At 46.2% G+C, this 26568-nt stretch overlaps 1 protein-coding gene across 2 annotated transcripts in view; it reads right to left on the bottom strand.

Annotated features, from left to right (window-relative positions):
- The window catches only part of LOC109884251 (ectonucleoside triphosphate diphosphohydrolase 1), a 66176-nt gene that overhangs the window by 33177 nt on the left and 6431 nt on the right, over positions 1 to 26568 (bottom strand). Inside the window, exons 1-2 of one of the 2 annotated variants that reach the window (XM_031817165.1) lie at positions 16916 to 16935; positions 13368 to 13492 (exon numbers count right to left, since the gene is read on the bottom strand). Coding sequence is in view for 1 of the 2 variants with exons in the window: in XM_031817166.1 (XP_031673026.1) it covers positions 13368 to 13492 (125 nt within the window). In the remaining variant the exon portion in view is untranslated. Of the gene's footprint in view, positions 1 to 13367; positions 13493 to 16915; positions 16936 to 26568 lie in introns of those variants that run through there. The other variant, XM_031817166.1, reaches the window with a different exon arrangement.

Here is a 26568-nt window from a genome sequence, read left to right as displayed (position 1 = left end):
GTAAAGATCAGTGTATAGAACATTATCTTCACACAAAATCAGAAGATCAAGGAAACTGATTTGACGTGTATCAGATTGCATAGTAAATCTCAGATTCTCAGAACAGGAGTTAAGAAAAGCATGGAACGCCTGGAGCTGTTTTGCATCAACCCTCCACAGAACACAAGAATCATCAACGTACCATTTCCACATAGTAATGTCATTCAAGAAAACATTTTTGAGAGGATTGAGAATAGACTGTTTCATTTTAATTTTTTATTTTTTTTATTTCACCTTTATTTAACCAGGTAGGCTAGTTGAGAACAAGTTCTCATTTGCAACTGCGACCTGGCCAAGATAAAGCATAGCAGTGTGAGCATACAACAAAGAGTTACACATGGAGTAAACAATTAACAAGTCAATAACACAGTAGAAAACAAAGGGGGGGTCTATATACAATGTGTGCAAAAGGCATGAGGAGGTAGGCAAATAATTACAATTTTGCAGATTAACACTGGAGTGATAAATGATCAGATGGTCATGTACAGGTAGAGATATTGGTGTGCAGAAGAGCAGAAAAGTAAATAAATAAAAACAGTATGGGGATGAGGTAGGTGAAAAGGGTGGGCTATTTACCAATAGACTATGTACAGCTGCAGCGATCGGTTAGCTGCTCAGATAGCTGATGTTTGAAGTTGGTGAGGGAGATAAAAGTCTCCAACTTCAGCGATTTTTGCGATTCGTTCCAGTCACAGGCAGCAGAGTACTGGAATGAAAGGCGGCCAAATGAGGTGTTGGCTTTAGGGATGATCAGTGAGATACACCTGCTGGAGCGCGTGCTACGGATGGGTGTTGCCATCGTGACCAGTGAGCTGAGATAAGGCGGAGCTTTACCTAGCATAGACTTGTAGATGACCTGGAGCCAGTGGGTCTGGCGACGAATATGTAGCGAGGGCCAGCCGACTAGAGCATACAAGTCGCAGTGGTGGGTGGTATAAGGTGCTTTAGTGACAAAACGGATGGCACTGTGATAGACTGCATCCAGTTTGCTGAGTAGAGTGTTGGAAGCCATTTTGTAGATGACATCGCCGAAGTCGAGGATCGGTAGGATAGTCAGTTTTACTAGGGTAAGCTTGGCGGCGTGAGTGAAGGAGGCTTTGTTGCGGAATAGAAAGCCGACTCTTGATTTGATTTTCGATTGGAGATGTTTGATATGAGTCTGGAAGGAGAGTTTGCAGTCTAGCCAGACACCTAGGTACTTATAGACGTCCACATATTCTAGGTCGGAACCATCCAGGGTGGTGATGCTAGTCGGGAATGCAGGTGCAGGCAGCGACCGGTTGAAAAGCATGCATTTGGTTTTACTAGCGTTTAAGAGCAGTTGGAGGCCACGGAAGGAGTGTTGTATGGCATTGAAGCTTGTTTGGAGGTTAGATAGCACAGTGTCCAAAGACGGGCCGAAAGTATATAGAATGGTGTCGTCTGCGTAGAGGTGGATCAGGGAATCGCCCGCAGCAAGAGCAACATCATTGATATACACAGAGAAAAGAGTCGGCCCGAGAATGGAACCCTGTGGCACCCCCATAGAGACTGCCAGAGGACCGGACAGCATGCCCTCCGATTTGACACACTGAACTCTGTCTGCAAAGTAATTGGTGAACCAGGCAAGGCAGTCATCCGAAAAACCGAGGCTACTGAGTCTGCCGATAAGAATATGGTGATTGACAGAGTCGAAAGCCTTGGCAAGGACGATGAAGACGGCTGCACAGTACTGTCTTTTATCGATGGCGGTTATGATATCGTTTAGTACCTTGAGTGTGGCTGAGGTGCACCCACGACCGGCTCGGAAACCAGATTGCACAGCGGAGAAGGTACGGTGGGATTCGAGATGGTCAGTGACCTGTTTGTTGACTTGGCTTTCGAAGACTTTAGATAGGCAGGGCAGGATGGATATAGGTCTGTAACAGTTTGGGTCCAGGGTGTCTCCCCCTTTGAAGAGGGGGATGACTGCGGCAGCTTTCCAATCCTTGGGGATCTCAGACGAGATGAAAGAGAGGTTGAACAGGCTGGTAATAGGGGTTGCGACAATGGTGGCAGATAGTTTCAGAAATAGAGGGTCCAGATTGTCAAGCCCAGCTGATTTGTACGGGTCCAGGTTTTGCAGCTCTTTCAGAACATCTGCTATCTGGATTTGGGTAAAGGAGAACCTGGAGAGGCTTGGGCGAGGAGCTGCGGGGGGGGCGGAGCTGTTGGCCGAGGTTGAAGTAGCCAGGCGGAAGGCATGGCCAGCCGTTGAGAAATGCTTATTGAAGTTTTCGATAATCATGGATTTATCAGTGGTGACCGTGTTACCTAGCCTCAGTGCAGTGGGCAGCTGGGAGGAGGTGCTCTTGTTCTCCATGGACTTCACAGTGTCCCAGAACTTTTTGGAGTTGGAGCTACAGGATGCAAACTTCTGCCTGAAGAAGCTGGCCTTAGCTTTCCTGACTGACTGCGTTTATTGGTTCCGGACTTCCCTGAACAGTTGCATATCACGGGGACTATTCGATGCTATTGCAGTCCGCCACAGGATGTTTTTGTGCTGGTCGAGGGCAGTCAGGTCTGGGGTGAACCAAGGGCTGTATCTGTTCTTAGTTCTGCATTTTTTGAACGGAGCATGCTTATCTAATGGTGAGGAAGTGAGGAAGTTACTTTTAAAGAATGACCAGGCATCCTCAACTGAGGATGCCTGTAACCCACATACAAATTAGCATAGTTAGGAGCCATGGGGGCCATAGCAGTACCCTTCATCTGAATAAAGAAACCATTTAGAAACATGAAGTAGTTATGTGTGAGTAATATTTCAGCCAATGTTATAATGCAGCACTGGAAGGTAGTTCATTAGGGTCACGTTGCAGAAGAAAATGTTCCATAGCTTCAATACCGCCCTCGTGTGGAATATTAGTGTATAACTCAACATCAAAACAATAACTAACAAGGTATTATCAGGGAGAGGATCAAGAGATTCAATAATAGAGACCAGACTGCTGGTGTCCTTTAGGAGGGGAGCTGGTCTGAGACCATCCTGCTGGTGTCCTTTAGGAGGGGAGCTGTTCTGAGACCATACTGCTGGTGTCCTTTACAAAGGAGGGGAGCTGGTCTAAGAGCATACTGCTGGTGTCCTTTACAAAGGAGGGAAGCTGGTCTGAGACCATACTGCTGGTGTCCTTTACAAAGGAGGGAAGCTGGTCTGAGATCATACTGCTGGTGTCCTATACAAAGGAGGGAAGCTGGTCTGAGATCATACTGCTGGTGTCCTTTAGGAGGGGAGCTGTTCTGAGACCATACTGCTGGTGTCCTTTGAGGGGAGCTGTTCTAAGACCATACTGCTGGTGTCCTTTAGGAGGGGAGCTGGTCTGAGACCATACTGCTGGTGTCCTTTAGGAGGGGAGCTGTTCTGAGACCATACTGCTGGTGTCCTTTACAAAGGAGGGGAGCTGGTCTGAGACCATACTGCTGGTGTCCTTTAGGAGGGGAGCTGTTCTGAGACCATACTCCTGGTGTCCTTTACAAAGGAGGGGAGCTGTTCTGAGACCATACTGCTGGTGTCCTTTACAAAGGAGGGGAGCTGTTCTGAGATCATACTGCTGGTGTCCTTTAGGAGGGGAGCTGGTCTGAGACCATACTGCTGGTTTCCTTTAGGAGGGGAGCTGGTCTGAGACCTTACTGCTGGTGTCCTTTACAAAGGAGTGGATTCATCATGTCAATACCTCTCACAAATACAAGTAGTGATGAAGTCATTCTCTCCTCCACTTTGAACCAGGAGAGATTATATTGACATATTATTAATGTTAGCTCTCCGTGTATATTTAAGTGCCAGCTGCGCTACCCTGTTCTGAAATAATAGCAAATTTCCTAAGTCCCTCTTTGTGGCACTTGACCACACAACTGAACAGTAGTCCAGGTGCAACAAAACTAGGGCCTGTAGGACCTGCCTTGTTGATAATGCTGTTAAGAAGGCAAAGCAGCGCTTTATTATAGACAGACTTCTCCCCATCCTTGCTACTGTTGTATCAATATGTTTTGACCATGACAGTTTATAATCCAGGGTTACTGCAAGCAGTTGTCACGTTCGTTGAATGGAGGAGACCAAGGCGCAGCGTGATATGAATACATGTTACTTTAATGACGACGAAGAAACACATAAACAAACTACAAAAACAACAAACCGAACGTGAAGCTAAATATAGTGCTGACACAGGCAACTAACACATAGACAATAACCCACGAAATACCCAAAGAAGATGGCTGCCTAAATATGGTTCCCAATCAGAGACAACGATAAACAGCTGCCTCTAATTGAGAACCAATCTAGGCAACCATAGACATACATAAACACCTAGATAGTAAACACCCCCATAAACATACAAAACCCCTAGACAGTACAAAAACACATACATCACCCATGTCACACCTTGACCTAACCAAAATAATAAAGAAAACAAAGAATACTAAGGTCAGGGTGTGACAGTACCCCCCCCCAAAGATGTGGACTCCCGGCCGCACACCTAAACCTATATGGGAGGGTCTGGGTGGGCATAACGCCGAGGTGGCGATTCTGGCTCGGGACGTGGACCCCGCTCCACTTCTTACTCGTCACACTTACTTAATGTCTCTGGAGCGGGAACCCTCACCGCCGACCACGGACTAGAGGACGCCACTGGACTGATGGTCGAGTCTGGAGTGAGTGGCGCCTCTGGATTGGAGAGAGACTCTGGCGGATCCGGACTGGAGGGAGACTCTGGCAGATCCGGACTGGAGGGAGACTCTGGCGGATCCGGACTGGGACCCGTCGTGGTAGGTTCCGGACTGCGACCCGTCGTGGTAGATTCCGGACTGCGGCCCGTCGTAGGAGGTTCCGGTCTGTAGACTATCGCCGGACGCTCTGGACTGGGTACTGTTGCCGGACGCTCTGGACTGGGTACTGTTGCCGGACGCTCTGGACTGGGTACTGTTGCCGGACGATCTGGACTGGGTACTGTTGCCGGACGCTCTGGACTGGGTACTGTTGCCGGACGATCTGGACTGGGTACTGTTGCCGGACGCTCTGGACTGGGTACTGTCGCCGGACGCTCTGGACTGGCGAGGCGCACTGTAGGCCTGGTGCGTGGTGCTGGCACTGGTGGTACCGGGCTGGAGACACGCACCTCAGGGCGAGTGCGGGGAGGAGGAACAGGGCGTACAGGGCTGTGGAGACGCACAGGAAGCCTGGTGCGTGGTGTTTGCACTGGTGGTACTGGGCTGGGGACACGCATCTCAGGGCGAGTGCGGGGAGCAGGCACAGGACGTACTGGGCTGTGGAGGCATACTGGAGGTCTGGAGTGTAGAGCTGACACAACCCGTCCTGGCTGGATGGTTATACTTGCCCGCTGGCACAGGACGCACAGGGCTGTGCAGACTCACAGTACGCAGAGCCGGCGCAGGATATCCTGGTCCATGGAGGTATACTGGAGACCAGGAGCGCTGAGCCGGGAACCCTCCTTCCTTGCTGGATGCTCATTCTAGCCCGGCCAATGAGCTGGAATATAGTGCACCGGGCTAGAAATACGCACTGGAGACTCCGTGGGCATCTCTGCATAACACGGTGCCTGACCAGTTATACGCTCCCCACGGTAAGCACGAGGAGTTGGCTCAGGTCTCCTACCTGACTTAGCCAATCTCCTCGTGTGTCCCCCCCAAAACATTTATTGGGGCTGCCTCTCGGGCTTCCGTGCTAGCCGTGTACCCATATATCGTCGCCGTTCCTCCATTCTCCTGTATCCCTCCTCACACTGTTCCATAGAATCCCAGGCGGGCACTGGCACTCTCTCTGGATCGATCGACCACCTCTCTATCTCCTCCCAGGTTTTTACCCACTCATCCTTCTCTCGGGTCCATTCTTCCACAAAGCGCTGTTCCTCCTTATCACGCTGCTTGGTCATTTTACGGTGGGTTATTCTGTAACATTTGTTGAATGGAGGAGACCAAGGCGCAGCGTGATGTGAATACATGTTACTTTAATGACAATGAAGAAACACATAAACAAACATAAACATAAACACATACAAAAACAACAAAACGAACGTGAAGCTAAATTCTATTTTTTATTTTTAGAAAAATGTATTTATTACGTTCAATACCATTCATTCTTTACAACTCATAATTTTCATTCATACTCCAATAATGGTATTTTGATTTAACTAAACAAAAACCCCAAAACAAAACCTCAGGGGAGCATCTTCCCTCCCCGTCATCCTACAAACTACCTTTCACTATCTCCCCGTCTCTAATCTAACCCCAAAATCTAAATGAAACCCCCCTTCCACCTCTCCCGGGCAGCATGCTGCCCCCACTTCCTCTCCTCCCTCTTCCTCCCCCTCAAGTCTCCTTCCACCCTCCTCACTATCCCTTCCACCCCCCAATCTCTCCCTGTCTTAACCATGTTCTGCCTGGCTTCCCACAGCCCCCGTTTAAAGAGACTCATGAGAAGCCAGAGCAGAAACCTTTCCCTATCTGTCCCTCTCGCTCTCCCTACACCTCTCTCTAACCTGGCCCACGTCAATACAAAATCCCCTCTTACCAAACCTAACAACACCCGTGCCCAAGCCCATACCACTCTGGCAAAGGCACAGTCCCAAAAGGCATGGCGCACAGTCTCCTCCCTGCCACAGGAGGATCTTGGACAGGTGGGGGATTGCGCCAAACTATGCCGGTACATGACGTACCGGCAAGCACTTGTGGAGGCTCAACCAATTCAGGTCCTTGAGCCTGTTGTCCAGGCCCCGCACCTGCACTCCCTCCCAGACCACTGCCGAGATGCCCACTACAGGCGCCGGACTCCCTGCCTGTCTGACCTCCTTGTACAGGTGCCTGTGATCTAAACCTACTCGGGCAACTTCAACCTTGGGGTGCGCACGCAGCCACTTGGCCGCATGGCCAAAGTGCCACGGCAGCTGTTCCGCCCGAGGACCCGTGTTAGACCACACCATTACGCTTCTCGCCTGATACGAGAAGAACACCCGCAAGAGATAACCCGACGGGTGTATCACTGGATGAGCAAGCTCCGTCAACAAGAAAGAAACAAAAATTGCGTTCAGCTTGAGGGGGAGATGTGGTACCCCCCTACCTCCCTCCCCGATGGGGCAGAGCATGCGTGCCCTGGCGACACACTCGTACCTGCCACCCCACATGAACTGAAACACAAGCCTCACTAGAGGCCTCCTCAGACAAGCCGGCAATGCGTAGATGTACGCCAAATACAAAAGAGACGGCAACACATCCACCTTAAGAACCAGGACCTTGCCCATAAAAGACAAAGACTGCGACACCCATGTTCCAGTTTAGCGTCGCTGAGCCGGAGGTCTCAAAATGGACCCCGAGAATCCTCAGGGCCCCCTCACAGAGAGATAACCCCCCGGGCACATCCGTCCTTCCGCGCCATCTTCCGAAAAACTTAACGGAAGACTTTGCATGGTTCAGAACCGCTCCCGACGCTCAGGTGAAATGATGGCAAGGGACCTTGTCAGGCACGAGTCCTTGCACAGCAGCAAGAAGTGTCGTCGGCGTACTGTGTCATCTTAACACGCAGCCCACCACTTCCAGGGATCAGCAAGCCTTCCACCCCTGTGTCTGCCCTAATGGCAGCCCCCAGAGGCTCCATGTACAGAACGAAGAGGAGAGCCGAGAGTGGGCACCCCTGCCTGACCCCAGACGAGAGGTCAAAAACGTCACCCAAGTGACTATTTACACTAACTCGGCTTCCCGCTCCGACATATAATGTACAGATCCATCCTATGAACTTCTCCCCAAATCCTAATCTACCTAACACTCTGAATAGAAAAGTTCTATTCACGCGATCAAAGGCTTTCGCCTGATCTAGCGCTGCTACCATTAAAGGCAGACCTCTATCTTCAACCCAAGCGAGGGAGTCCCTGATTAACTGTAGGTTCCATCTAATAGAGCGGCCTTCTACCCCGCACGTCTGATCCTCATGGACGATGTAGGGAAGGGCTGTACGCAACCGGTCTGCTAAAACCTTTGCAAGTAGCTTGTAATCTAGGCACAGCATGGTCAACGGCCGCCAGTTGCCAAGGTCTGTTGCTTCCCCCTTCTTATACAGAAGTGACAGCACACCAACAGCCATTGATCCCCCCGGGACCCCCGTCTCAAGGATGGCCTTCAAGACTTCGAGGACCACTGGTCCAAGTATACCCCAAAACTTGAGATAAAACTCAGCCGCAGCCCATCCATCCCAGGCACCTTCCCTTTCCCATCCTCCTAAGAGCGCTCTCAACCTCTTCTAGTGTGATCTGGGCCTCCATCACTTCTCTAGTGTCCTCCGGCAACCGCCTGGGCAAGTGTTCTAAAAACACATTTCCCTGCTCTACATTTATTTCCCTTTCCTTAAATAAACATTGGAAATGGTCAGTTGTCACCCTGACCATTTCCTCTGGTTTTCTAACTATGCATTACCTTCCTACTCTGTCTGGCCCTAACGGACTTAAAGAACATAGCGAAACAAGTCTCATTGTGTTCTAGAAAGCCACTATGTGCACGCTCCAGGAAAGCTCGAGCCTTCCGCTCATGCAGCTCCCTGAGCTGCGCCTTTAGGGTTGCGGATCTCTCCCAGTCAAACGACCCGCCAAGGTTGCCTGCCTCGTACTCGAGTTCGATTAACCTTTGGATACGATCCACCTCCCTCCTTTCCTCCCTTTTTTTCCTCTTGCAATATCCTATTATAAAGGCCCTAATCCTCACCATAACCAAATCCCACCATCCCAACACCCCCTCGCACATGGACCGGAGGCCTTCAAGCCTCCAAAAGAAACCAAAAAAAGCCTCAACGAAAGCCTGCTCCTCCAGCACATCCCGATCTAACTTCCAGTACCCCCTACCAAAGAGGCAGACTGGCGACCCCACCTGCAGGAGCACCCCATCGTGATCTGAAAAGAAAACAGGCAACAGCCGCCCAGACAACTTCACCCAAAGACCTGGATACAAAAATATAGTAGAGCCTCCACGCAACCCCCCTGGAGTTGCGCCATGTAGGACCGGCCATTTTCGGAGTAGTGTGCAGGCCACCATCAACCAGACCATGGCAAGACCATCAACCAGACCACCACCTGCACTACTATCCCCCCTACTCCTAAATCTATATTAAAATCCCCCCTATCACTAATTTCCTATTTGTGACGAATAGGGGCGCCAGACAGTCCACCATCTCCCTCCTGTCTGCCGCCACCTGTGGCCCATACACCACAACTAATCTAAACTTACAATCCCTTATCGTGACATCCATCCCCATAACCCTCCCCTGCATCACCACAAAAGAACCCTCCACTTTTACCTCCCTGTGCCCACACAAAATCCCTACCCCCGATGAGTGCACCCCCCCAATACCCCAAACCGACTCCCCCTTGTCCCACTCCCTCTTAAACCTACTAACATGCCCTACATCCCTCAGATGAACCTCCTGTAAAAAACTCAAATCAAACCCCACACCCTCCAAATAACTAAATTACCGCCCCCTCTTAACAAAATCCCTTAAACCCCTTACATTTAAACTAACAAAAGAAAAATTTGACCCCATGAAAGAATAAAATACAAACATCCAAAATTTCACTCAAATACTAAACCCAGACAGAAAAAAACTAAAACAGGAGACTCACCCGATGCTCCCCTGCTCCATATCTACCGGTGAGAACACCATCCGTACTCCCGACATCCCCCCCTCTTCCTCCATCTCACCAACCCAGGATGCAGGAATAGTGTTTGACACCGGGGTGCCCTGCACCCTGGGTCTACCCCCACACTCCTCCCCTTCCCCAGCGCTGTAGCTGGTTTGGAAAAAAATAGGGGAGGCTGAGTCCCCAAACTGAGTCCCCAAACAAAAAACTACCCCCACCTCCTCCTCTACCCAGTCCTGGGCCTTGTTAGGTGGGTCCCCACCCAACAGGAGTTGAGGGCCTGGGGAAACCAGCAGCAACCCAGAGGTTTCTCCCACCCCCATCGCTCTCTTGGCCATCCCCTCCCTCTCACTGTCGGCCAATTGCACCCTCCTCTTCACTCTCTTCTTGTGGTGGTCGCTGACGTGTATAGTGTTGAGTCATCCACCACATAGACACACTGTCTTTACTCAAAGCCAGTGGCATGTCATTAGTAAAGATTGAAAAAAGTAAGGGGCCTAGAAAGCTGTCCTGGGGAATTCCTGATTCTAACTGGATTTTGTTGGAGAGGCTTCCATTAAAGAACACCCTCTGTGTTCTGTTAGACAGGTAACTCTTTATCCACATTATAGCAGGGGGTGTAAAGTCATAACACATACGTTTTTTGATAATGTCAAAAGATGCAATGAAGTTATCATCAATTTCTCTCAGCCAATCATCAGTCATTTGTGTCAGTGCTGTGCTTATTGAATGTCCTACCCTATAAGCGCGCTGAAAGTCTGGTGTCAATTTGTTTACTGTAAAAGAAAATATCGTCTGCTATTCTCCTCAGTCATTTTCCATCCAGATTGTTAGACCCCGGTGGCTTGTCATTGTTGATAGACAACAATACTTTTTTCACCTCTTCTACACTGACTTTTCAGAATTCAAAAGTACAATTCTAGTCTTTCATAATTTGGTCCGATATACTTGGATGTGTAGTGTCAGCGTTTGTTGTTGGCATATAATCCCTATCTTGCCAATGCCTGGTGTAGACAGCAACACTGTCTGGTGTAGAGGTCCTGGATGGCAGGAAGCTTGGCCCCAGTGATGTACTGGGCCGTACGCACTACCTTCTGTAGTGCCTTGAGGTCTGAGGCCGAGAAGTTGCGATACCAGGCAGTGATGCAACCGGTCAGGATGCTCTCGATGGTTCAGCTGTAAAACATTTTGAGAATCTGAGTAACCTTGCCAAATCTTTTCAGTCTCCTGAGGGGGAATAGGTTTTGTCGTGCCCTCCTCACTGTTTTGGTGTGCCTTGGTGTGCTTGGACCATGTTCGTTTGTTGGTTGATGTGGACGCCATAGAATTTGAAGCTCTCAACCTGCTCCACTACAGCCCCGCCGATGAGAATGGGGGCGTGCTCGGTCCTCCTTGTCCATCACCCTGATTGATCTCTTTTTATTTAGCCCTCAATAGCCTCAGTCATTAGGCAGTATTGGTTTTGTTTAATTTAGCACGCTTCTCCTGTTTTGTTTATCTGCCTTTATTATTAAAACTACCTTCTGCACCTGCTTCCTGAATCCAAGTGCTGACGTTACAAGAATGGCAAGATGACAGCAATCTGCAGGTCATGGAGAGAAGACATCAGTTCTGAATCTGAATCCATGATAACAATGACAGAGAAATCTGATTAACTAACAGTACCCAGGCCATTCCATGTAATTGATCTACTCCAGAGCTAATTGATTCAACTTGTCAACTAATCTTCAAGGTCTTGAATAGCTATATCAGAGCTACAGCACAATTGTGAAACATCTGGGTGTCCCCGAGGAGAGGTTTGAGAAACACTGCAGTACATTACAGTAAAACAAACTAGAGAAAGTCTTTTCAACATTTATTCAGAACCGAAAATGAACCAGAAAATATGCATTTTCAACGTCCGGAAAATACCTATTTTAACGTCCTGAAAATAACTATTTTCACCTTTCATTCAGAACCTAAAATGAACCTAACTTCAACGTCTGGAATTGTATCGTATAATGTATTTTAAATGTAATTTTGCTTACTGGTTTCAGATTTTTGGGAACACACTAAAAAGTAACTTGACATTGTTGATTAGTCAGCATAAATTTGGATTAAAATGGCATGAAGAAAATGGCATTGACAGAACGGTGTACTGAATGAATCAAATCAAATCAAATCAAATTTATTTATATAGCCCTTCGTACATCAGCTGATATCTCAAAGTGCTGTACAGAAACCCAGCCTAAAACCCCAAACAGCAAGCAATGCAGGTGTAGAAGCACCTATGCACTTATGCACTAAGCACTTATGAATGCATCATAAGGTAAGGTTCGATGCTCAAACAGCGACGTGTCTGTCTCGTATGTTGATCTAGCTAATTATCTAGCTAGCATACAGTGGGGAGAACAAGTATTTGATACACTGCCGATTTTGCAGGTTTTCCTACTTACAAAGCATGTAGAGGTCTGTAATTTTTATCATAGGTACACTTCAACTGTGAGAGACGGAATCTAAAACAAAATCCACAAAATCACATTGTATGATTTTTAAGTCATTCATTTGCATTTTGTTGCATGACATAAGTCTTTGATCACCTACCAACCAGTAAGACGGTATCTAGGTGTTTTTGTAAGGCTATGGATGCCTAGATTGGTTCTCAATTAGAGGCAGCTGTCTATCTTTGTCTCTGATAAAATGCAAATGAATTACTCTACACCTATGGGTGTATTGAATCACCCATCCAAAGCGTAATTAACAATTTCACCATGCTCAAAGGGATATTCAGTGTCTGCTTATATTCACCCATCTACCAATAGGTGTCCATCTTTGCGAGGCATTGGAAAACTTCCATGGTCTTTTTGGTTGAATCTTTGCAACTCTCTTGTCTTTGTGGTTGATTCTGTGCTTGAAATTCACTACTCCACTGTGGGACCTTACAGACAATTGTATGTGTGGGGTAGAGAGATGGGGTAATCACTCAAAAATCTGGTTAACCACTATTATTGCACACAGTGAGTCCATGCAACGTATTATGTGACTTGTTAAGCACATTTGTACTCCTGAATGTATTTAGGCCATAAAAGGGGTAAAAGACTTATTGACTCAAGACATTTAGCTTTACATTTTTAATGAATTGGTAAAAATGTCTAAACAAAAAATTCCACTTTTTACGTTGTGGGATATTGTGTATGGATCAGTGGCACAATATCTAAACGTTATCCATTTTAAATTCCGGCTGTAAGACAACAAAATGTGGAAAAAGTCAAGCGCTGTGAATAGTTTCTGAAGGCACTGTATGGCACAGTCTCACTGGCTTGTGGCTACTGTCTACTGGCTAGTTGGCTAGCTAACTGGCTATAATAGGACGTTCACATCTAAAATGTGAGCTGTGATAGGCGCAGAAAATACTCTGACAACTCAATTGTCAACGACCCTGTTAAGATATCCGGTATGTGGTTCTTGGTAACGGACGTACAGCTCATGACGAGAGGTGGGGAATGTGCTGTGTACCTTTTCATAAACATTGGTATCATATTGGCTTAGATATGATGGTAGGGAGATTTAAATTCAACATTGAGCTTCAACCAATGCATAATATAGTCTACAATATTTGGGATTCTTCCATCGCAGCCACAGAATCTGAAAAAGCTATTGCAAACATTTATTGTACCTCGTTGCCATAACAACCACATATAGTACCTTGTACTTCTGTAGGAGAGGCTTGTTCTGCAATACTGCTGTTGTCACCAGGGCAACTATCGCTGTGATACCAAGCACCGTGATGATGATCACAGCCTTATACCAAGCGTTCTTTCCTTTCGTCTCTGAGGAAGAGGGAGAGTAGGAGAGATGGGGAGAGAGGGTGAGAGGGAGGAGAGAGGGAGGAGAAGAGAGGAGGGAGAGAGAGAGGGAGGGGGAGAGAGAGGGAGGGGGAGAAGAAGAGAGGGAAAGAGTTAGGAAGAGAAGGGGAAAAGTTGGAGAGATGGGGAGAGAGGGTGAGAGGGAGGAGAGAGGGAGGAGAAGAGAGGAGGGAGAGGGAGAGGGAGGGGGAGAAGGAAAGAGATAGGAAGAGAGAGGGAGAGAGTTAGGAAGAGAGAGGGAAAGAGTTAGGAAGAGAGAGGGAAAGTTGGAGAGATGGGGAGAGAGGGTGAGAGGGAGGAGAGAGAGAGGGAAAGAGTTAGGAAGAGAGAGGGTGAGAGGGAGGAGAGAGAGAGGGAAAGAGTTAGGAAGAGAGAGGGAGGGGGAGAAGGAAAGAGTTAGGAAGAGAGAGGGAAAGAGTTAGGAAGAGAGAGGGAGAGAGTTAGGAAGAGAGAGGGAAAGAGTTAGGAAGAGAGAGGGAAAGTTGGAGAGATGGGGAGAGAGGGTGAGAGGGAGGAGAGAGAGAGGGAGAGAGTTAGGAAGAGAGAGGGTGAGAGGGAGGAGAGAGAGAGGGAAAGAGTTAGGAAGAGAGAGGAAAATAGTTAGGAAGAGAGAGGGAGGGGGAGAAGGAGAGAGGGAAAGAGTTAGGAAGAGAGAGGGAGGAGAAGAGATGAGGGAGAGAGAGAGGGAGGGGGAGAAGGAGAGAGTTAGGAAGAGAGAGGGAAAGAGTTAGGAAGAGAGAGGGAGGAGAAGAGATGAGGGAGAGAGAGGGAGGGGGAGAGGGAAAGAGTTAGGAAGAGAGAGGGAAAGAGTTAGCATTTTCCAACCAGCTGCTGATGATGTCACATCTGTATTATTGATGACAGGAGGGTTATGAGTGTTATTGTTGATGCTGTTGTTGTTGCTGTTGTTGTTGTTGTTGCTGCTGCTGCTGCTGTTGTTGTTGTTGTGTAAATAGGGACTAGTTCTAAATGTGTTGTAAATGTCTATATTAACCAGAGGTAGGTTCAACAAGGGAAGTAGTTTGTTCATTTGTTTTGTGTTAGATCTACTAGAACCTTTCCTGGGCACACCCCTTTTCTCCATGTTCGCCTTCCTTTTACCTATTGAGGTTTGTCAGTATGGATCTACTAGGCCTCAGGGGGAAACATGGGAAAAAGGGGGGAAACCTTTTCCCAGATTGTTTTGACCGCTATGCCACGCCACACCACTAAGAAAGCTGCTACGAGTCTATACCTTTTGTTTACAGTTTAAATCTGATCGCTTTGACGATGCACTATAGCCTATGAAATTACCTTTTGTTCTGAAAATAAATGTTTTTACACTTGGAACTTTGGATTCCCAAAACCATGTTCAGTGGTTGCTTTGGAAGCCCGTCTGACTACGGCATCACATACTTGTGGCCTCAAGGCAAGTTTGGAATTGGATTGCGATATTGCCTCTACTGTATATTCCAAGTGAAGAAGTGACTGACTCTATTGTAGCTCTCTGACTTCGCGTTACTCACTTTGGAGAGAGGGGAATGAAGTATGGTTGCTCTTTCTATTGCTCAATCTGCTCGAGGTGTTGGATGAATTCAGGGAACTTTTGAGAGTTGTGGAGCTTGGAATCACTCGTGGAGCTTGAAGTGTATGTGTCTTCTCTTCTGCTTTGATGATTGGCTGTTGTGTCTTGTGATGACCTCATGTGTTGGGCTCATTCATTAAGCTGTGCTTTGCTAAAATGTGTTCATAATGTGCTAATCGTTCACTGTTACGTGCTTTTAAAATGGATACAATTGAAATTCTTAAGAAATTGTAATGACAGCAACACTGGATTATTTTGTATCCACAGTGGACACATGGATGGAAGAAGCACATCAATGCTCAGCTGCTAACAAAACTGATGCGGAGGTCCAGCCAAGGGACAGTATCGCAAATATCTCATCAAAATGTGGAAATTAGTCACAACACAGCAGGCGCTCAGGACAATCCACCACATCTTATATCAGGCTCAATTTGGAGGCTGAAAGGGCAGCCTTATTGGTTAAAGTTGAAACATTGAAAAGGAAACAACTATTGGAGGAACAAGAGCCTCAACTCAAATCATAAATGGAAGAATTAGAGCTTGAAGCTGAAATATGGTCTAAAAGTGCTAAGCTGAATGTATTCCATGAATGTTGTCAACATTCTGCTACACCAACCAGCTATCACTGAAATGCTGGTAAAGCAGCAAAGGTTGTCCTCATTACCACCTCTTAGTGTACCTGTGTTTACAGCAAAGACAGGCTGTACTTTTTGGAGCAATTCACCAGAGATCTAGTCTGCAGTTGCCAAGATACGGAGGCTAACAGAGGTTATGCAGAGGCCAAAAGGCTTCTGAAAATAAAATAGTTTTCTTCATGATGTTGGATGACAAAGGGATATTGCATGCGTGTTACCTCATTTTATACCCTAGCGAAACAGGAAGTAATGTAATGGCTCACTATAGTTCCTTAAGACTTAAATAAACTTAAATAAGTTTAGAGCAGTCTGACTGAGCAGCAGCAGGCCCGTAATCATTCATTCAAACAGCACTTTCGTGCGTTTTGCCAGAAGCTCTTCGCAAGCACAGAGCTGTTTATGACTTCAAGCCTATCAGCCTAATGGCTGGTGTAACCAATGTGAAATGGCTAGCTAGTTAGCTGGGTGTGCGCTAATACTGTTTCAAACATCACTCACTTTTAGATTTGGAGTAGTTATTCCCCTTGCACTGCAAGGGCCGCGGCTTTTGTGGAGTGATGGGTAACGTTGCTTCAAGTGTGGCTGTTGTCGATGTGTTCCTGGTTCGAGCCCAGGTAGGGGCGAGGAGGGGGACGGAAGCTATACTGTTACACTGGCAATACTATAGTGCATATACGAACATCCAATAGTCAAAGGTAAATGAAATACAAATGGAATAGAGAAAAATAGTCCTATAAATATTATATTAACTACAACCTAAAACCTCTTACCTTGGAATATTGAAGTCTCATGTTAAAAGGAACCACCAACTTTCAGCTAACTTGTTAGCTTTCTTACATAGCACATATTGCACTTTTACTTTCTTCTCCAACACTTTGTTTTTGCATTACTTAAACCAAATTGAACATGTTTAATTATTTATTTGAGGCTAAATTGATTTTATTGATGAAAAAATAAGTGTTAATTCAGTATTGTAGTAATTGTCATTATCACAAATGGTAAAAAAAAAAAAAAATCGGCCGATTAATCAGTATCGGCTTTTTTGGTCCCGGTATCGGTATCGGCGTTGAAAAATCCTAATCGGTCGACCTCTAGTTTAAATGGATGAAGTGTCTGCATTTCTGTGTTGATTTCTCTTACTTTAATAGGAGAATCTCCTTTTAATAGAAGCTATAATCTAATGCTTACCTTCAAATGTAATTACAATTACCACAGAGTGATAAGAAGAGGGCATGTGAAGGAACATTTTATGTTTGTCTTTTTCTTATAACCATCTCAACTGGGTTCATGCAAGTGACTGATTGATCGTGCCTGGAACGAATCCTCACTATCAGTATAAGCAATTTGGCAGTATGCCCAGAACATGAGCAGAATGAGAGGAATAGAGAGAGGGAGGATAGAGAAAGAAGAATAGAGAGAGGGATGGGGAGAGAAGGAGAGAGGGAGAAAGGGAGAGAGAGGGAGAAAGAGTGAGAGAGGGAGAAAGAGTGAGAGAGAAAGGGAGAGAGAGAGAGAGAAAAAGGAAGAGAGGGAGAGAGAGAAAGAGATAGGGAGAGAGAGATAGGGAGAAAGGAGAGAGAGAGAAAGGGAGAGAGAGCGAAAGAGAGAGAAAGAGAGAGAGAGAGAGAGAGAGAGAGAGAGAGAGAGAGAGAGGGGGGGGGGGTAACAGTTAACTATGTGAGATGATCTAAAAAGTACAGAGTTGCAGCTCTGTGTGTCTTCAGAGGAACAGGCGCTGAGAGGAACAGGCACTGAGACAGAGATTGGCATTTCCTCTCCAAGCCCGGAAGTGCAGGCTGTCGGCATGGAAACGCAGCTGAAGTGTGTGTGTGTCTGTGTGTTAAACCCTGAAAGGGGCTAATTAGGGGGAGCCATGTCTGGCTCTAAGCAACATGTGTGTTTGTGTTTGAGGAAGAGGAAGTTGGGACTCCATTCGTTAGTTGTTTATGTTGGAGTGTGATTGGTCAGGCAGTTTGAGAAATCATCATTGTTACCGATTGGAATTCCCTGTGTGTGTGTGTATGTCAGAGGGAGTGTGAGGGGACTACTGATAATAAGAAACACGGGCTACACACATGTAGACACACACACACATGTAGACACACACACACACACGCACACACACTTACAATATCTTAGTGTTCCATTCTCTTACACGGTTCTAGCCTCCCTTCCTGCAGTAGTTCTGTCAGCCTTAGATCCCATGTGGGTTAGCCTGTCTTCCTGCCCGTTCCTGCTCACACACAGACTTGCGCAGGTACCACACACACACATCCACACACACGCATACAAGGCACACACACAAACAGACACACACACACACATTTCTCCCTTATCTTTTCCGTTAAAGTTACCTTCACGTTAAGACAGTTGCACCAAACATTTTAAGGTTAATTTCCGCCTTCAATTATGTTACAAAAAATGCCCATGAGGTCCCTTAACTGCTTCATTCAGTATGGATATCAATGTGAACAGCATTTTTATGGAGGTGAATGTTGCTTTCCTAATTCCTATGCCCTCGTTGCTACAGCAAAACTTAAACCACCTAGCTAGTTAGCTAAGTAAATTATGGAAGGTGGTAGTTTTAGGTTGAAGTTAGGGACAGTGACAAGTCGTTTGGATTTGAAATGATACAATGAATATGAGGTGAAACAGCAGACTATTAGCTTTAATTTGAGGCTATTTTCAACCATGTCAGGTGAACCGTTTCTAAATATTTTTGTACACAGTCCCCCAAATTCAGTTATATATGTATTCAAGTAGTAAACAGTTAATTATTCATGTGGATGGTGTATCAATACACTCAGTCACTACTGCTGGTACCCCCTGTATACAGCCTCCACATTGGTTCTGTACCGGTACCCCCTGTATACAGCCTCCACATTGACTCTGTACCAGTACCCCCTGTATATAGCCTCCACATTGACTCTGTACCAGTACCCCCTGTATATAGCCTCCACATTGACTCTGTACCAGTACCACCTGTATACAGCCTCCACATTGGCTCTGTACCGGTACCACCTGTATATAGCCTCCACATTGACTCTGTACCGGTACCCCCTGTATATAGCCTCCACATTGACTCTGTACCGGTACCCCCTGTATATAGCCTCCACATTGACTCTGTACCAGTACCACCTGTATACAGCCTCCACATTGTCTCTGTACCGGTACCACCTGTATATAGCCTCCACATTGACTCTGTACCGGTACCCCCTGTATATAGCCTCCACATTGACTCTGTACCGGTACCCCCTGTATATAGCCTCCACATTGACTCTGTACCGGTACCTCCTGTATATAGCCTCCACATTGACTCTGTACCGGTACCCCCTGTATATAGCCTCCACATTGACTCTGTACCGGTACCACCTGTATACAGCCTCCACATTGACTCTGTACCGGTACCCCCTGTATATAGCCTCCACATTGGTTCTGTACCGGTACCCCCTGTATATAGCCTCCACATTGGTTCTGTACCAGTACCCCCTGTATATAGCCTCCACATTGACTCTGTACCGGTACCCCCTGTATACAGCCTCCACATTGGTTATGTACTGGTACCCCCTGTATATAGCCTCCACATTGACTCTGTACCGGTACCACCTGTATACAGCCTCCACATTGACTCTGAACGGTACCCCCTGTATATAGCCTCCACATTGACTCTGTACCGGTACCCCCTGTATATAGTCTCCACATTGACTCTGTACCGGTACCCCCTGTATATAACCTCCACATTGACTCTGTATATAGCCTCCACATTGACTCTGTACCTGTACCCCCTGTATATAGCCTCAACATTGACTCTGTACCTGTACCCCCTGTATATAGTCTCCACATTGACTCTGTACCGGTACCACCTGTATACAGCCTCCACATTGACTCTGAACGGTACCCCCTGTATATAACCTCCACATTGACTCTGTATATAGCCTCCACATTGACTCTGTACCTGTACCCCCTGTATATAGCCTCAACATTGACTCTGTACCTGTACCCCCTGTATATAGTCTCCACATTGACTCTGTACTGGAACCTCCTGTATATAGCCTCCACATTGACTCTGTACCGGTACCCCCTGTATATAACCTCCACATTGACTCTGTACCTGTACCCCCCAGTATATAACCTCCACATTGACTCTGTACCGGTACCTCCTGTATATAGCCTCCACATTGACTCTGTACCGGTACCCCCTGTATATAACCTCCACATTGACTCTGTACCGGTACCCCCTGTATATAACCTCCACATTGACTCTGTACCGGTACCCCCCTGTATATAGCCTCCACATTGACTCTGTACCGGTACCCCCTGTATATAACCTCCACATTGACTCTGTACCGGTACCCCCTGTATATAGCCCCCACATTGACTCTGTACCGGTATCCCCTGTATATAACCTCCACATTGACTCTGTACCGGTACCCCCTGTATATAGCCTCCACATTGACTCTGTACCGGTATCCCCTGTATATAACCTCCACATTGACTCTGTACCGGTACCCCCTGTATATAGCCCCCACATTGACTCTGTACCGGTATCCCCTGTATATAGCCCCCACATTGACTCTGTACCGGTATCCCCTGTATATAGCCCCCACATTGACTCTGTACCGGTACCCCCTGTATATAACCTCCACATTGACTCTGTACCGGTACCCCCTGTATATAGCTGGTGTATTTATCCCCGTGTTTCCTCTGTGCCAGTTCGTCTTGTATGTCTTTCAAGTCAACCAGCGCTTTTTCCTGTACTCCTGCTTCTATTCTCTTTTTGGTAGTCCTCCCGGTTTTGACCCTTGCCTGTTTTCTAGACTCCGTACCAGTCTGCCTGACCATTCTGCCTGCCCTGACCACGAGCCTGCAGGCCACTCTGTACCTCCTTGACTATGAACTGGTTTTGACCTTTTGCCTGCCCATGCCCATTCTCTTGCCTACCCCTTTCGGATTGAATAATAAATATCAAAGACTCAAACCTATATCCGGGCCTTGTGACCTTACACTTGCGTCAAAAAGCAGAACACTCAAAACATGAGCACAATGGCAGCTCTTCCTTTAAAGAGGGCAGCTCTCAAGAGGGCAGATAACCCAAAAACACGGGTGGAACTAAAAAAATTTAGCCAGGATTTCTGGAGGGATTATTTTTACATGCGTACCTGGCAGATAAGCATGGGTATAAAATGTTTGGGCTTAGCTTTGCTTTGGTCCTCAACATACAAACAGCTCATTGTTCAACCCTAAAGACGCAACTGGTATGTGATGTTTGGAATTATTTATTACGTTGCATCCAGTGCTTAGCACAATTTACATGTTTAACTCTGGTAAGAGTGGTGACTTCTTTTTTGTGGATATTTTCTGACTGCAGAAGTAATTGCTTGAAGTGCTAGATTAAATTGTTTAAACGTTTACTTTATTCAAAGCCATGCTTTGTTGCTGTGTCATGCATTGTTCATTGTGTAAAATAGTTCATGTTTATTCTCTGTTTCAAGGTTATCAACCTATTCCTTATTCCTCTGTCATTCAACTACTCTATTCAACAAATCAACTGTTTCAACATATTCAACAAATGGCATCAAAACCATAATAAAACACTAAAAAGGAATTGAGTCCCTTTGCATCCTTCACGTGTTGAGCAAGCCGTTTTCAAGTTTGGGCAGAGCTGAAATAATTATAACACCTAGACAACTTGACAATACTATTTAGACCTTCTAGCCAGAACCACCTAGCCATCAGAAGCTAACCAGCTAATTAGCTACAAGCTATTTAGTCATTGTTAGCCACTGCTAGCGGCCTTTACCTTCTGCACAGATACCAGCCCTTTTTTTTAGCCTGAATAATACTCGCCAGCCTACCGGTATAGGACTGTTTCTCCACTACAACGCCGGATTCCTGCTGTAAACCCTGGACCATTACTCCTGATCTTCACAGCTAGCTAGCTGCCACCGAGTGACCCAGTACCGAAGCTATCCCTGAGGCCCACCTACTGGCATACTCAGTTGTTCACCCGGACTCCACTCAAACTCGGCTAGACTCCACTACTCCACCGGATCCTTTCCGTAAGCTCTGGACCTTGGCACCAGATCACCGCTGCTACCGAGTGGCTATAGTGGCTAATGCCCCTGAAAGAGGTGGAGAACAAGAGTACCTCCTCCCAGCTGCCCATTGCACTGAGGCTAGGTATCACGGTCACCACCGATTAATCCACGATAATCAAACATTTCAATAAGCATTTCTCTACGGCTGGCCATGCCTTCCTCCTGGCTACTCCAACAGCTCCACTCCCCCCCCACCCCCCGCAGCTACTCGCCCGAACCTCCCCAGTTTCTTCTTCACCCAAATCCAGATAGCAGATGTTCTGAAAGAGCTGCAAAACCTGGACCCATACAAATCAGCTGGGCTAGACAATCTGGACCCTCTCTTTCTAAAACTATCCGCCGCCATTGTTGCAACCCCTATTACCAGCCTGTTCAACCTCTCTTTCGTATCGTCCGAGATCCCTAAAGATTGGAAAGCTGCCGCGGTCATCCCCCTCTTCAAAGGGGGTGACACTCTAGACTCAAACTGTTAGACCTATATCCATCCTGCCCTGCCTATATCCATCCTGCCCTGCTTATCTAAAGTCTTCGAAAGCTAAGTTAATAAACAGATGGGGGTGCGTGCTCAGTCCCCTCCTGTACTACCTGTTCACTCATGACTGCATGGCCAACACCATCATTAAGTTTGCTGACGATACGACAGTGGTAGGCCTAATCACTGACAATGATGAGAAGCCTATAGGGTAAAGGTCAGAGACCTGGCAGTGTGGTACCAGGATAACCACCTCTTCCTCAATGTGATCCAGACAAAGGAGATGATTGTGGACGACAGAAAAAGGAGGACCGAGCACGCCCCCATTCTCATCGACGGGGCTGTAGTGGATCCGGTTGAGAGCTTCAAGTTCCTTGGTGTCCACATCAACAACAAACTAGAATGGTCCAAACACACCAAGACAGTTGTGAAGAGGGCACGACAATGCCTATTCCCCCTCAGGAGACTGAAAAGATTTGGCATGGGTACTCTGATCCTCAAGATTTTACATCTGCACCATCGATAGCATCCTGACTGGTTGCATCACTGCCTTGTATGGCAACTGCTCGGCCTCCGACCGCAAGACACTACGTAGGGTAGTGCGTCCGGTCATGTACATCACGGGGGCCAAGCTTCCTGTCATCCAGGAACTATATACCAGGTGGTGTCAGAGGAAGGGCCTAAAAATTGCCAAAGAGTCCAGACACCCTAGTCATAGACTGTTCTCTCTGCTACTGCACAGCAAGCTGTACCGGAGCGCCAAGTCTAGGTCGAAAAGACTTCTTACCAGCTTCTACCCCCAAGCCATAAGGCTCCTGAACAGCTAATCAAATGGCTACCCGGACTATTTGCATTGACCCCCTTTTTACGCTGATGCTACTCTCTGTTTATCTATGCATAGTCACTATACCTCTACCTACATGTCCATATTACCTCAATTACCGCGACTAACCTGTGTCCCCGCACATTGATTCTGTACCGTTACCCCCTGTATATTGTTTCACTACTGTTATTAAATTTTTTCTCTTAAATTATTAGTTATTTTTCTATTTTTTTTTAATGTCAGTTGATTTTAGTAACCCTTAACTTAACACTTGTTTCTTAAAACTGCATTGTTGGTTAAAGGCTTGCAGGTAAGCATTTCACTGTAAGGTCTACAGCTGTTGTATTTGGCGTATATGAAAAATAAAATTTGATTTAATCCACAATACTAACCTAATTGACAGAGGGAAAAGAAGGAAGCCTGTACAGAATATAAATATTCCAAAACATGCATCATGTTTGCAAAAAGGCACTAAGGTAATTCTGCAAAAAAATATGGAAAAGCAATGAACCTTTAGTCCTGAATACAAAGTGTTATGCTTGGGGCAAATCCAATACAACACATCACCGAGTACCGCTCTACATATTATCAAGTATAGTGGTGGCGGCATCATGTTATTGGTATGCCTTTAATCGTTCTAGCCTGTGGAGTTTTTCAGGATAAAAAATAAATGGAATGGAGCTAAACACAGGAACAATCCTAGAGGAAAACCTTGTTCAGTCTGCTTTCCATTAGACACTGGGAGATTAATTCACCTTTCAGCAGGACAATAACCTAAAACAAAAGGCCAAATCTACACTGGAGTTGCTTATCAAGAAGACAGTGAATGTTCCTGAGTGGCCTGGTTAGTGTTGAATTAAATCTGCTTAAAAATGTATGGCGACACCTGAAATGGTTTTCTAGCAATGACCAACAACCAATTTGACAGAGCTTAAAGAATTCCGAAAAAATAATGGGCAAATGTTGCACAATGCAGGTGTGGAAAGCTCTTAGAGACTTACCCCCAAAGACTCACAGCTGTAATCGCTGCCAAAGGTGATTCTAACATGTATTGTCCCAGGGGAATATTATCTAATATTTATCTAATCATGACATATTATTTTATTTATTTTTCATATTATTTTACAAATGTTAGAATGTTAGAATTTGTCTTCCACGTTCCATAGTATTTTGTGTAGATCATAGACTGTTACATATAGGCCAGGTGTCAAGAAGCAGGTGCAGAAGGTCCGTTTAATAATGAAGAATGCAGTTAAACGAAACATGAGAAGCATACAGAACGTGAATGAAAAAACAACAACACTGCCTGATGACTGAGGCTACTGAGGACTAAATAAAGGGTGTGTAATGATCAGGTGTGTGTAATGATGGGGATCAGGTGTGTGTAATGATGGGGACCAGGTGTGTGTAATGATGCATGAGAAGAATACAGAGCGTGAATGAAAAAACAACAACACTGCTTGATGACTGAGAATTCTGACATTCTGTTGACACTCTAAGTGGATTTAACATACTTAAGACAGGGAATTTGTATCCATGTATATCTCTTTGTATATTACATGTCAAGAATTGTAGAAACTCAGTTTAAATGTATTTGGTTAAGGTGTATGTAAACGTCCGACTTCAACTATATATCAACTTCTACTGTCCTTTAACCCTTTCACAATATATAAACATATTGATATCAACTATAACTGAAATGAAATAGAGTGCAGGCCAGGCAGCATGCTGTTAGCCAGCCTGCCAGCTTAGTGGAGTCTGCCACTAGCACAGTCAGTGTAGTCAGCTCAGCTATCAGAGGCAGTTATAGTCAATGAACTAATCACTGATCATAATCTTGATGTGATTGGCCTTACTGAAACATGGCTTAAGCCTGATGAATTTACTGTGTTAAATGAGGGCTCACCTCCTGGCTACACTAGTGACCATATCCGCAAAGGTGGAGGTGTTGCTAACATTTACGATAGCAAATTTCAATTTACAAAAAAAAAAAAACGTTTTCGTCTTTTGAACTTCTAGTCATGAAATCTATGCAGCCTACTCAATCACTTTTTTATAGCTACTGTTGACAGGCCTCCTGGGCCATATACAGCGTTCCTCACTGAGTTCCCTGAATTCCTATCGGACCTTGTAGTCATAGCAGATAATATTCAAATTTTCTGTGATTTTAATATTCACATGGAAAAGTCCACAGACCCACTCCAAAAGGCTTTTGGAGCCATCAACTTAGTGGGTTTTGTCCAACATGTCTCTGGACCTCCAACTATCCAAGGACGTCAGAGTACAATTATCGGTTACCCACCTAACTGAGGAACTCAATTTAACCTTGCGTAATACCCTAAATGCAGTTGCACCACTAAAAACATAAGAATGTCATAAGAAACTAGCTCCCTGGTATACAGAAAATACCCGAGCTCTGAAGCAAGTTTCCAGAAAATTGGAACGGAAATGGCATCACACCAAACTGGAAGTTTTCCGACTAGCTTGGAAATACCGTACCATGCAGTATTGAAGAGTCCTCACTGCTGCTCGATCATCCCATTTTTCAAACTTAATTGAGGAAAATAAGAACAATCTGACATTTCTACACTGGCTTCCTGTTAAGGCAAGGGCTGATTTCAAGGTTTTACTGCTAACCTACAAAGCATTACATGGGCTTGCTCCTACCTATCTCTCTGATTTGGTCCTGCCGTACATACCTACACGTACGCTACGGTCACAAGACGCAGGCCTCCTACTTGTCCCTAGAATTTCTAAGCAAACAGCTGGAGGCAGGGGTTTCTCCTATAGAGTTCCATTTTTATGGAATGGTCTGCCTACCCATGTGAGAGACGCAGACTCAGTCTCAACCTTTAAGTCTTTACTGAAGACTCATCTCTTCAGTGGTCATATGATTGAGTGTCGTCTGGCCCAGGAGTGTGAAGGTGAACGGAAAGGCTCTGGAGCAACGAACCGCCCTTGCTGTCTCTGCCTGGCAGAGCCAGCCTCTAACCCTATTACAGGGGCTGAGTCACTGGCTTACTGGTACTCCATGCCGTCCCTAGGAGGGGTGCGTCCCCCCCCCCCCCTTGGGTTGTGCCATGGTGGAGATCTTTGTGGGCTATACTCGGCCTTGTCTCAGGATGGTAAGTTGGTGGTTGAAGATATCCCTCTAGTGGTGTGGGGGCTGTGCTTTGGCAAAGTGGGTGGGGTTATATCCTGCCTGTTTGGCCCTGTGCGGGGGAATCATCAGATGGGGCCACAGTGTCTCCTGACCCCTCCTGTCTCAGCATCCAGTATTTATGCTGCATTAGTTTATGTGTCGGGGGGCTAGGCTCAGTCTGTTATATCTGGAGTACTTCTCCTGTCTTATCCGGTGTCCTGTGTAAATTCAAGTATGCTCTCTCTAATTCTCCATTTCTCTCTTTCTCTCTCTCGGAGGACCTGAGCCCACGACCATGCCTCAGGA

Source organism: Oncorhynchus kisutch, unplaced genomic scaffold (assembly GCF_002021735.2).
Source record: "Oncorhynchus kisutch isolate 150728-3 unplaced genomic scaffold, Okis_V2 scaffold951, whole genome shotgun sequence".
In the NCBI taxonomy this organism is placed as follows: domain Eukaryota; kingdom Metazoa; phylum Chordata; class Actinopteri; order Salmoniformes; family Salmonidae; genus Oncorhynchus; species Oncorhynchus kisutch.
Note: the sequence above shows the minus strand (reverse complement) of the source record. Positions and strands in the feature narration are given on the sequence as shown.